Source organism: Crinia signifera, chromosome 9 (genome assembly GCF_055691185.1).
Source record: "Crinia signifera chromosome 9, ASM5569118v1, whole genome shotgun sequence".
NCBI classification, from domain to species: Eukaryota; Metazoa; Chordata; class Amphibia; order Anura; family Myobatrachidae; genus Crinia; species Crinia signifera.
In genome coordinates this window covers 44,181,593-44,193,691 of record NC_139225.1, presented here as the reverse complement: position 1 = coordinate 44,193,691, position 12,099 = coordinate 44,181,593, and the positions used below count along the sequence as shown (strand labels likewise).

The following is a 12,099-nucleotide window of genomic DNA, read 5'->3' as shown; positions in this document are numbered from 1 at the left end:
CGCCATCCAGCTACTACACACACTGCATTGCAATAAACTGCTTTACCCCTTGCAACATCCATCCAGCTGCTAAACTCCCTGCAGCCACCATCCAGCTGCTACACTCCCTGTAATTGCCATTCAGCTGCCACACACACTGCATCACCATCCAGCTTCTACACTCAATGCAGCCACGATCCAGCTGCTACACCCCCTGCAGCCGCCATCCAGCTGCTACAACCCCTGCAGCTGCCATCCAGCTGCTACACTCCCTGTAACTTCAATCCAGCTGCTACACCCCCTGTAGCTGTAACCCCCATCCAGCTGCTACACACACTGCGTCGCCATCCACCCGCTATATTCCTTGCAACAGCCATCCAGCTGCTACACCTCCTACAGCAGCCATCCAGCTGCTTCACCTCCTACAGCAGCCATCCAGCTGCTAAACTCCATGTAACCGCCATCCAGCTGTGCCACACCCTGAAACCACCATCCAGCTGCTACACCTCCCTACAACTGACATCCATTTGCTACACAACCCTGCAAACACCATCCAGCTGCTACACCCCCTGCAAACACCATTCAGTTCCTACACACCATGCAATCGCCATTTTCCTTAGTCAAAAAGTAATTGTAATGAAAAAAAACACAAAATGTCATTTTTTTTGTCCAAAAATCAAATCTTTTATTTATTATTCATATTATTATTGCCATATTCAGTGAATTTATTTAGCAGACAATCACAGTGCAAAAGCATTTAGCGCTTTGCGCTACATGAGAGAGGTATGTTATGAAGCTCTTACAGGAAGACGCAGATAATGCTCATTGGGAGACCCAATGACACTGTACAGTAACTGGCTCAGGGGGAGGGGAGTAGGGGTGGTCTGTATCACAGAGCTCTGGTGGGGGGGGGGGGGCAGCTAATTCTACACTTAGGTTTAATAAGTTCTAAGGTCTAAGGCACCTTACAACCCATATGCGTTCATGGGCTATAACGGACTGTACTGCAACTAGGCCTCAGCTGAGAAAAACACAGATGTACTGTACATCTACCACACTACAATTAGCAAAGCCAGATCATTCTGATACGTGAGCTGCAGATTAGAAAACAACATATACTATATATTTATGGAATCCCACATTCACCACGGGGGATCTCCCTTCTGACAGTGCACAGAATATGTGAGGCCTATACTGCAAGTGACAAAGGATTACACTTATATTCTTAAACACACTTAGCAATTGCTTATTGATAAAATCAGATGTCCAGATAAATGTATTAACCAATCCGCAAAGCATTTTGGTTGGTCTATTGTAGGGTTTCACAAATGTGGCCTTCATGATCCACTTACAGTCCAGAAATTACGGATATCCCTGCTTCAGCACAGCTGTTGCTGCCATGTATATTGTCTTTGATTATATTTGAGGGCAATGTCAGGGAATGAGTCAATCAGAATCAGTTTCATAATCTCTGCGGATGTCCATAAATAAGGTCAAAAGATGACCAAGATCCACCGAAGGGGAAATGTATCAAACCGTCTCAAGAGAACAGATGGAGAAGTTAGCAAAAAGTAATCTTGTATGTAATTCATTAATGCTAGCTAAAATCTGATTGGTTACTATGGGCATCTTCTATACTTGCGTGGACAATTCATTTATATATACAGTAGCTTTCTTTTGGGGGGGGGGGGGGGGGGGGGGGCTCTCCTATCCCCCTGATACAATTGGGAGGGGGGGGGGGGGGGGGGGGTGACAATAAGTCTTCCTGTTCTCTTTAGAAGGTTTGATACATTCCCACTCTGTGTCCATTCTTCGGACCAAATTGCAAGCCACCAATAGGATTCTGCTCTATCCGCTGTTATCAGCTTTGCTTTGTTGAAGACCGACACTACACTACAAGAAATACAATATTTGCTTTTATTCCCTTACTTGCACAGATGAAATGTGTTGCTAATTATACACTTTGGGATCACAGCAGATCTGATTGTTATCAAAAACCCTATTTGTCTATTGCACTTTTTGAGTAAAAAGTGAAGCAAGATCTGAAACTACACAAATAGAATCAACATTAATATCACCATTAGACCTGTATGTTTACATTCACTTTTAAAACCAATACTGTCTGAAGCAGATTTTGAAAAAAAAAAAAAAATTATTAGGGATGTGTAGATCCGGATTTACCTGGATCTCAAAACGGGATCTTATTGGCTATATGTAATTATCTTCTAAAGGTCCATACTGTACAGTAGCCAAAACATGTGACAGCCGAATAGCCAATAAGATCCCGTTTTGAGATCCAGGCAAATCCGGATCTGCACATCCCTGACATTAAATAGATCTGACTATAGAAAGTTAATGCAAAATAATTGTCAGTAATTAAGTTTTTTTTCTGGTACTTATTACATTAAAAATCATAGTTTCTAAGTAACAACCAAATATGGAAGCCATCTTGATTTTAACAATATATTGTTAATATATCACTAAATAAATAGTCCAATCAATTCTTAAATTAATGAGTTTAATGACATCAATCGACAGGGCCCTAACAGTACTGCCCACAAAGCACCAAACCCCAACCACTAACAGCATTACTTAGTCATGTAGTGCAAACAAGGGTGCGTTGGGGCTGGTAACGTTCCTATATTACATCCAGACTCCTTGAATACTGACCAGTTCAGTCTGGCTTCATTTGTACAATTCAGTCTTATCTAACACATTCCAGGTATGCTGGTGAATGAAACAGTATTCAAGGGCACTCGCTCAAAACCGGCCAAGGCTAAGGCTTAAGGAGAAGAGGAATCCACCAAAACAAAAATATTACACAGAGAAAAATGGATCCCAAACAAAAAATATCTTAACACAAAAGAAACAAAAACTTATTTACAGAAACAAAACACAAAAGGTGCTTTATGACGACATTGACTCCCTGTATTGTTCAAGAACTTCGGCAGAGTTAAGGTCTTCAGGTCTTTAAGTAGTTCTTAAAGTGACAGCGTCCCATTTTTGGGACAAAATCACTTCACAATCTTTCTTCAGGTAGAAGCCTTGTTAAATTGGGGGTGATGTATCAAGTCAAGGAGAGAGGAGCAGTGAATAAATGTTCTTAAGCAACCAATCAGCTTCTGGCTATAATTTTATAGGATGTACCTGCCATCTGCTAGCCATAAGCTCAGGAGCAGACCCTTTTAAGGAGGTAATTGCAACTTGTTAAGTTAAAATTCTGAGATCATTATCTGGCATAGAGAATGATTTGGTGAAGGGAACGTTAACTAGTAAGCAAAATATTCACAGATATGATAATAAAAGGATTAACTACTTGCTAACTCAGCATTACCCATAGCAATGATTACCCAGTAAGGCAGACAAGAACTATAGGACATACTTATTCTGCACAATGCTTCTAAATACTCAATCTCAAATATGCTGCCTGAGCACTGCTAACACGTAGTCCAGGCTTGATTCAGAAAGGGATACAGCTGCTGAAGCCCGCAGGGGGTGTCTGAAGAAAGATGCATTCTGCCAGCAGCTTCAATCTGCGTGCTGCATCCGATGACGCAACATTGGATCACAATCGCAGGCCATGGGTTTGTGGTGTTTTGCATATCGCACAGGCAGCTCTCCTAAAAAAAACAGTGCATTACAGTATGTGGACTTCCAGTCGTAGGGCCAGGGAGTCCTTTGGTGCATGTACAGAAAGATGCAGTGACTGCAGCAGGTACTGGGAAGGATCCAATGGGATCCCTCTTGGGTGGAGTTGCAAAACAAAACCGATAGGCTTCTATTGGGTAACTCCACCCATAGATGGTGTTACCCACTGGCTCCAAGCTCTGGAATTCATTGCATTCTGGGGCCTGGTACATATGGAAATGCTGTAAAAACTGTGAAAACTGGATTATTATTTTTTGGGGGGGGGGGGGGGGGGGGGGGCGGAATAACATTTTAGGCTTTAGTACATCTCACTGGTAGAGCAATGTTTATGTAGGATAGGGATGTTATTCACATCAGTGCTGGTTCTATATAATTGAGTCACAGGGGTAAATTTATGATGGGAGTTCTATTAAAGATGGGGGTGTTGCCCATGGAAACAAATTTGATGCCGGGGGGCAGCGCATCAGGTTCAAATTGAAATCCAATGCTTTCGATGTCCGTTCTATTTTGATCCGGTTTTTCTTATATAAAGCAAAATCTAATAGAAAAATAGATTAAATCTAACCATATGTATGCCCTATTAGGGAGACAAATTTTTGGGTTTTACAGGATGCAAAAACAAGAGTTTTTCCAGGTGGGTAACACTTTTACACCTCTTTCATACTGCAAATGCAGAGTCGCACCCAGGATTAGGACACAGGTCCATCCCATTACAACGGGTGGGACTGAGCGGTGGCGTGTCATCTGGCAGCGGTATGGGGCGGGGCAGCGCTTGGAGCACCTCCATACTGTGAGCGGGACCCGGGTCACTCTGCACCTGACCTGGGTCAGAGACTTTGGTTGAACTCCCAGGATACTTGACTTGGGTGGCCATTTTTCAGACTGCACCTCAATCAAGGTCGAAAGTGCAGTTTGAAAAGGGTATTAATGTCAGCGCATGAGATTCCAAAGGAACCTTGCCTCTAAATAAATCTGTCACTTTATGTGGTAACATCTACAGATAAACAGGGTGGGACCGATGTGACAATTAACCCTTTGAGTGCCAACATTGCTAGGAGAGATGTACAAAATATCCGCTAAAAATGCTAGGGCCATAGTGGAGGAATATGAATCAATTTAGTTATTGCCGGCAAATGATCTGAAGTCAGTTTATTAAAGTTTAGTTGAATATTGCTCCCCCCTAAAAAAAAAAAAACAGTCGCTGTGAGCGAGGCAGGTTAGCAGATATTTTGCACATCTCTCACAGCATCGTTGGCACTCCAATTGTTAAGCACAGGTACTGATGTCATTGGCTGCATTGTCATGCCTATTGGAGCAGACCACAAAATGGCTGCTGCCTCTGTGAGAAGGCTACATGTGCAGTGTTACAGTAAATAATGAAAAATTAAATGAAATTCAAGTGAGTTTTCAGGAAGGTGAACAAGGTGTGAAGTGACAGATCTTCATGTCTGTCACTGTAGTGCTGAAAGGTTATTTCACTAGTGTAGTTATATTACATTGCTCGTACTCTTAGCAGCAACATTATCTACAACGGTTCTTCATAACATATATACACTCTATTACTATAATATACACATTTTTGAGGGATTTGCACTGTTTTATTTTTTTGAAAAACTTTTTGGAGATCTTCAGCTGTTTCCAATAAACAACTGTCCACTAATATGGGGACACCTCAGAGAGATGTCACCCACAAACAGCTGAAGGTCCAAAAGATGATTTCTCCTAAGCGGAGCTCAGGGCCAAAGTAGCTCAAATAACTCATATGGGCACATAATACGGCACAAGGCGCATCAAATGTGCTGTAATCCTCAGGAGCCAATGAGATACCAGCTTTGACTTTACAAGCTGTACTATAAAAATGAACTGATCTGATAGGCTGTGAGTTACTTACTGTACATGCCAGCATACTGCACAGCGGTAGTAAATATGACCCAGTCTTCTTTGAGGCCTATTCACAGTTACTGCACATTCCTTCACATGTTCACTTACAAAATACAGATCAGTATCTATAACACACAAGTAACACTGGGTCTCTCATCTTTCAAAAAGTCACAAAATATAGCAATCTTTTCTACTTTTTTCTTGATAAAAACTTCTTTTTTTTTTTTTTTCTTCACAAAAAAATAAAAATGACATTGTTTTTCTGCGGCACAAAAATATTTATAACAAAATTAGAAATTTGCATCTTTTCAAAGCTCATGAGCATAATATTTATAATATTTCTGCTGCTTAAGGGTGCTGAGATGGGAAGCACAAACTGTCCCAGTCCATTACTGGTTCACAACTTCACATGATAAAAAGAAAAATAAATCATGATTTAGTAGTATTTGTTTCATTTATCTATCTATCAATAAACCCCATAAAAGACTAATGATAGCATTCATTTGATACTACTGGCATTTTTGTTTTGGAAATGTCTCCCGAATCCCATGATGCATCTCACCATGACATTCCTTCCCAGCATGCCTAATAACATATTATTTGTCAGTACCGTCAATTTGGAAGCCTTAGATTAAATTAAAATTCACACTGAGTATTGTTACTCAAGGCAATGTAGGGATTTTGTTTATGGTATGTTTACATTTTCCGCCTATGTTCCCTTGCATGCCCAACTCGTCTTTGATGCAGTTTCGGCCCACATTGTTTTAACACTGCCTGACTGAAAATTTTGTAAACGTATGGAAGTGATGGGGGGAAACATGATGTCCTGCACAGTATTGGTTGATGCATAGATTTCATTGTATATCGAGGCACAAAATGGACACCCGCCACAGCAGTACCTATAGCAGCAGAGATCTCCCTTCTCAGCAGAGATGGAGAACAGAACAAGCAGCGATTTAGTGTTGGACATGTCTGTTAATACTTTTGGTTTCCTCATGGGTTACCTGTACAAATAACATACATGTACACATATACTGATAAAAAAATAAAATAAAAAAAGTGCAAAATTTAGCTTTTGCTGTTTTCTGCAGTGATGCATTGTGGGTGTTACAATGTGCCAAGTGGAAAGACCTGACCAATATAATCCACTTTACTGCAAGGGGCCTTGGATATAAGCACGGCAATGGTGATGCGAACGCCTTTCGGGGTTAATCTTGACGCAATAGTGTTAAATTCTTGATGACTGTTGCTATTATCCACTAATCCAGACCAACGCTTCCGAAAACAAAATTTTCATACACTGGCAAGCACCACACCGCAGTGCATTGTGGGTGTCCATCCTGCTATCGCTAGCAGTGATATATTGGTAAAGGAAGACATGGATTTGTTTTGATATCACAAAAGCTTTTGGCAAAACCCCTTAAAAAGTAAATCTGCAGTTATGGTGTAATCTGTTCTCTGGACCCCCCACATGAATCACTTGGCATCAGGATTCCCTTTGCATTCTTCCAGCCTTGGACATCTCCTTCAGTGAGGCCATCTAGAACTTGTTTGAAGTGAAGGTGACATTGGTTTGGGGAGACTGTCCACATGTGGTTTCTGTATTTACAATTAGGCAAAGTAGCAGTTGCCAGCGGCTTGTTGAGAGCTAGCCACTGGAATGGGTACTGGTCTCCCATCCACCTTTCCAGTAGCACCGTGACTTGTGTTGAGGCCAGCACCACCAATTGTAAATACAGTCTTGTTTTAAACATACCATTCCAGACCACGATGAAGTGATGAAGGGTAATTTCAGCTACCTGCCTCCTCATTTATCATCTCATTCTACCTATTTGGTGGGATAAAAATAACTATGACAATTTTGGTCTGTACAATCGCCTTTGATATTTCGGAGATCAGGAGAGCCTAGTCCATAAATTCTTCATGTTTCATCAAACATAGCTGAAAGATGCTTCATAGGGTGTGGGACAATAGCTTCAAGTCTGCTTCATCGGTAAGAGGAGATGTAGGCATTGGGAGACTAGTGTTGGTTCTAGATCAGCAGGAAGATGGAGACTGGGACCGAAGTAAAACCTCTGAGGATGGCAGCTGCTGGACGTTGACTTCACATAACACTCTCGAAGATGATTACTTTGTTATCTGACACAGGGCTCATGCTGGTCAAGCTGTTGATATCTGGATCAGTTGCCATATACTCTAGGTGATGAGCTCCCCAGACGGGTTCCGTCAAATGCTGCCAACGCTGTAAATGAATATCGACAAGGTCATCACAGTGTCGAGATGTACAACAATGTAAGGGCCTGATTCAGAGTTGATTGCAAGTGCAAAATCTCTTTCTCAAATTAGCAAAACCATGCTGCACTGCAGGTGGGGCAGATGTAGCATGTGCAGAGAGATAGATTTGGGGGAGTTATTTTGTTTCTGTGCAGGGTAAATACTGGCTGCTTTATTCCTATAACCTCAATTTAGTTTGAACACACCTCAGCCAAATCTTAACTCTCTCTGCAATTCACATCTGCCCCACATGCAGTGCAACATCATTTTGTTAATCTGCAAAAACTGCAGCCTTGCTAAAAGGACTTATGTGCAAAGCATTAACACTGATGGTCACTTGGAAAGTCACACTCCAGATCCCACTTTTATGTGACAACTCATGGATTTACCAACCAAGATAATGTCATTCATAGTGAGACATGATAAACAGTGGCTGATGAACAGCTGTACACTGCAGGCTATTCAGAGGTGGGCTCACACTTAGGGTCAGATGTACTAAGCTTGAAATGTGATAAAATAGAAAGAGATAAACCACAAGCCAATCAGCTGCTAACTGCCATGCCACAGGCTAAGTTTGAAAATTGACAGGTAGGAACTGATTGGTTGGTGGTTTTCAATGCTTTGTACATCTCACCCAAAGTGTTTATAGGGACACTACAAGTCAGACCATTGAATAAACCCCCCCTCCCCCACGTGTGCAGCACCGCGTTAGCTGAGACTTACTCAGCGCTGCGATGGCTGTGGGGAGATCGGGACCGCTGATGACGTCAGCGTCCCTCTCTCCCAACGGCCGGGAGCCGTCTAGGTTTTTCTGGGGTACCCCCAGAAAATGCTGGTGTTACTCCCACAAATGCCCGGCGCCTGTCAATCAACTTACGTATGGCCATCCATCACTAGTTGTAATGGTAAGGATGGGTTGCACATGCTCGCTGCATATCGTGTGCATGCACAGTCGTTCAATAATTGCTTGGGCTGCTAATTTGCGTGGGGCTGAATCAGGCCCCATGTTGTTATAAATTGTTATAAACACGTTTCAGCATGGCAGTACTAGAATTAGAGTGTGCACTAATCCCATCATGGATATTAATACCATAAAAAATGATGTCACAATACTACGAGAACTAGGAGACTACAAGGCACGTACTTCTTTTAGCGTTCCCTTGGCACGTGTGATTTTGTAAAGGAAAGTCACAGGAACACAAAGCATAGATAACATAGCAAAGCACCAGCCGATGGCTTCACCCCACCAAGGGTACGTGTAGGTCTTATTGTACGTCAGAGGCTTGTAGTTTACTAGGTTGAAGATGAAGATGGCCTGGAATAAAAAAAAAAAAACAACGTAGATACAATGGTGTAGCTAGAAATTTTTCTCCCCCCAGCCAAAAATAATTCCGGGCTGACCGGCGACCCAGGCAGCAGTGAGCACTGAGCTGGACCCACTCTGTGCATATATAATGAGCGGGGACCCAGCGCAGTGCATATGTAATGAGTGGTTCCCACTCATTACATATGCACGGGGCGGGGACCCACTCATTCAATATGCACTGCACTGGTCCCTGCTCATTAGATATGTACAGGGCGGGACCAGCTCAGCGCTCACTGCTGCCTGGGTCACCTGTCAGTTTAGCCAGCGGCGTTCACCACAGACCCCGCTGGCGCCGCTCCCCCAGGCCGCCACAGGGTCTGCCACATATGTAGCTACGCCACTGTGTAGATATAACTTCCATTGCAAAATACAGTTGTCTGTCATTGCCCAAAACGAAAAGTCATGTGTGGAATATAGCTTTGTTCTAATGTACCGTATTTTTCGCACCATAAGACGCACTTTTTCTCCCAAAATAATTGGGGGGAAAAGTGTGTGCGTCTTATGGAGCGAATACAACGCTTCACAATGCTGACCCAGGAAACTAAGGCAAAGCTAGCGGAAGCCAGAGGTGAGAGCCGCGACATACGGCAGCACTCACAGGCTGAGAAGATACTCTATCCCCCTTCGCCACTGCATAAGCCCACGGCACCGCCGCACAAGTTCCCGACGGCGCCTCATAAGCTTGGAGAGGTGGGAGGCTGAGGGAGGGAGAGCCGCTGTACAAACTCTCTTTACCGTCGCACAAGCTCCCGGCACTGCCGCACATCCCGTGGAGGTGAGAGGCTGGGGGGAAAGCCAGCTGCAGCATACAGCATAGTATCTCCCACGGGCAGAGAGGATATTCTCCCCCCCCATATTGCTGCACAAGCCCTCTGCTCTTCCGTACAAGCTCCTAAGGAGGGGAGACCGCAGCCACGGCAGCTCTACAGGCTGAGAGGACACGCTGTAAACCTGCCACATACATACCTGGCCTGGTCACTGTCAAACGGACTAGCAGAGCAGAGGCTCTGAGAGCTGCAGGAGGACTTCTACAGTGCAGACATTTGGTGTCTTTCCCTGGAAACTTCATAATAAAAGGTAACCGGGTTAAGGGTCTTATGGAAATAAGTGGGGTTGCGTAAAAGGAAGCAGGTACTCCAGGTTGCAGGCTGGCTCCAGGCACTCCACTGGACTGGCTAATGCCAGAACTTTGTTAATAGAGGACTATTAACCATATGGCACAGATCACACAGAAAGGAAATATGAGAAATAAATGAAAAAATTGGCAGGTAACCTCCAGATTACCATCATCTCAGAGCGGGTTTTTCCATGACCCTAGCAGAATATTTGGGTACTCTTTACCTAGAACGGCGCCCACGATTGAAATCGCGGGCATCGCGGGTAAAATCGCGGTAATCGCGGGCATCGCGGGTAAATCGCGGGTAAATCGCGGGTACATCAAAATCGGGTACCCGCGATTACCGCGATTTTTCCATAGAGAACAATGTTAAAAAGCCTGATTGACCGCGATTTTAGCGTTAAATGCCTCAATGCCCGCGATTTTCCCATAGGAATCAATGTTAAATGGGCTACAGAGCCCAAATAGCCCCAATTAACCCTTAAATGTCCCCCCAATTTTTGTACGCCACCCCACGATCCACGCCAACCCGAAGCGTGGCGAGCGCAGCGAGCCCGCGAGGGGCGGCGGTACGCGTCCTACGACCTTTTCATGCCCTACTATCCACGTCGGCGTGGAGTTGAGAATAGAATAGTGTGGCGAGCGCAGCGAGCCACCGAGCCCGAAGCGTGGCGAGCGCAGCGAGCCCCGCGAGGGGACGCGGATACCTTCACAGTTATACGCGTCCCCTCGCGGGCTTCACAGGTGTCCGCGTGGCCACGGACACCTGTGAAGCCCGCGAGGGGACGCGCTTACCTGTGAAGGTATCCGCGTCCCCTCGCGGGGCTCGCTGCGCTCGCCACGCTTCGGGCTCGGTGGCTCGCTGCGCTCGCCACACTATTCTATTCTCACACCACGCCGACGTGGATAGTAGGGCATGAAAAGGTCGGAGGACGCGTACCGCCGCCCCTCGCGGGCTCGCTGCGCTCGCCACGCTTCGGGTTGGCGTTGATCGTGGGGTGGCGTTAAAAATTTGGGGGGACATTTAAGGGTTAATGGGCTCTGTAGCCCATTTAACATTGATTCCTATGGCCAAATCGGGTGGATTGAGGCATTTAACACTAAAATCGTGTCCATCGCGGCTTTTAACATTGCTTCCTATGGGAAATCGGGAGCATCGCGTCGCGGGCATCGCGGGTACGTTTATGGCCGGCCGCGACGCGACCGACGCGATTTTTCAGGTTTAACATGGTTTTCAATGGGAAAATCGCGGGCATCGCGTCGGTCGCGTCGCGGGCAGGCATAAATGTACCCGCGATGCCCGCGACGGGCGCCGTTCTAGGTAAAGAGTACCAATATTTGTTCTCCTGTATTCCTCCTAAAACTAGGTGCGTCTTATGGTCAGGTGCGTCTTATAGAGCGAAAAATACGGTACTTTATAGATTTGCCGCATTGGCTCTTAAAGTCATGCAGTTTATGCTGCAATGGGACCATCCTAGTGAGGCTTATTTTCATTTCCCCCCAGGAATATGGTGAAAACCTGAGGTGTGGTGATAGGACTCGATTCATTATAACTTTAATGAAACCTCCTTTTTCAGATGATGACACAGAGCCAGATGCACTTAGCTTCAAAAATGATAAAATGGAGAGTGATAAACAGCCAGCCAATGATCTCCTGTCTGACATTTTTCAAACACAGTCTGTGACATGGCAGGTAGGAGCTGATTGGTTGGCTGTTTATCACTCTCCTTTTTATCACTTTTGAAGCTTAGTGCATCTGGCCCACAATCCATTTGCCGATGAGTCAGCTTTGTGGAATGTCCATGCTAACCCATTAGTCTTGCTACAATATCTT

The 12,099-nt window shown here is 44.6% G+C and overlaps 1 protein-coding gene across 2 annotated transcripts in view; it reads right to left on the bottom strand.

Annotated features, from left to right (window-relative positions):
* Positions 1 to 3,897: 3,897 nt before the first annotated feature.
* SLC6A8 (solute carrier family 6 member 8) overlaps positions 3,898 to 12,099 on the bottom strand; it is an 80,426-nt gene continuing 72,224 nt past the window's right edge. For both annotated transcript variants that reach the window (XM_083159017.1, XM_083159018.1), the window contains exons 12-13: positions 8,927 to 9,097; positions 3,898 to 7,750 (exon numbers count right to left, since the gene is read on the bottom strand). In XM_083159017.1, coding sequence (XP_083015143.1) covers positions 7,613 to 7,750; positions 8,927 to 9,097 — 309 coding nt within the window. In that variant the 3' untranslated portion in view covers positions 3,898 to 7,612. The remainder of the gene's footprint in view (positions 7,751 to 8,926; positions 9,098 to 12,099) is intronic.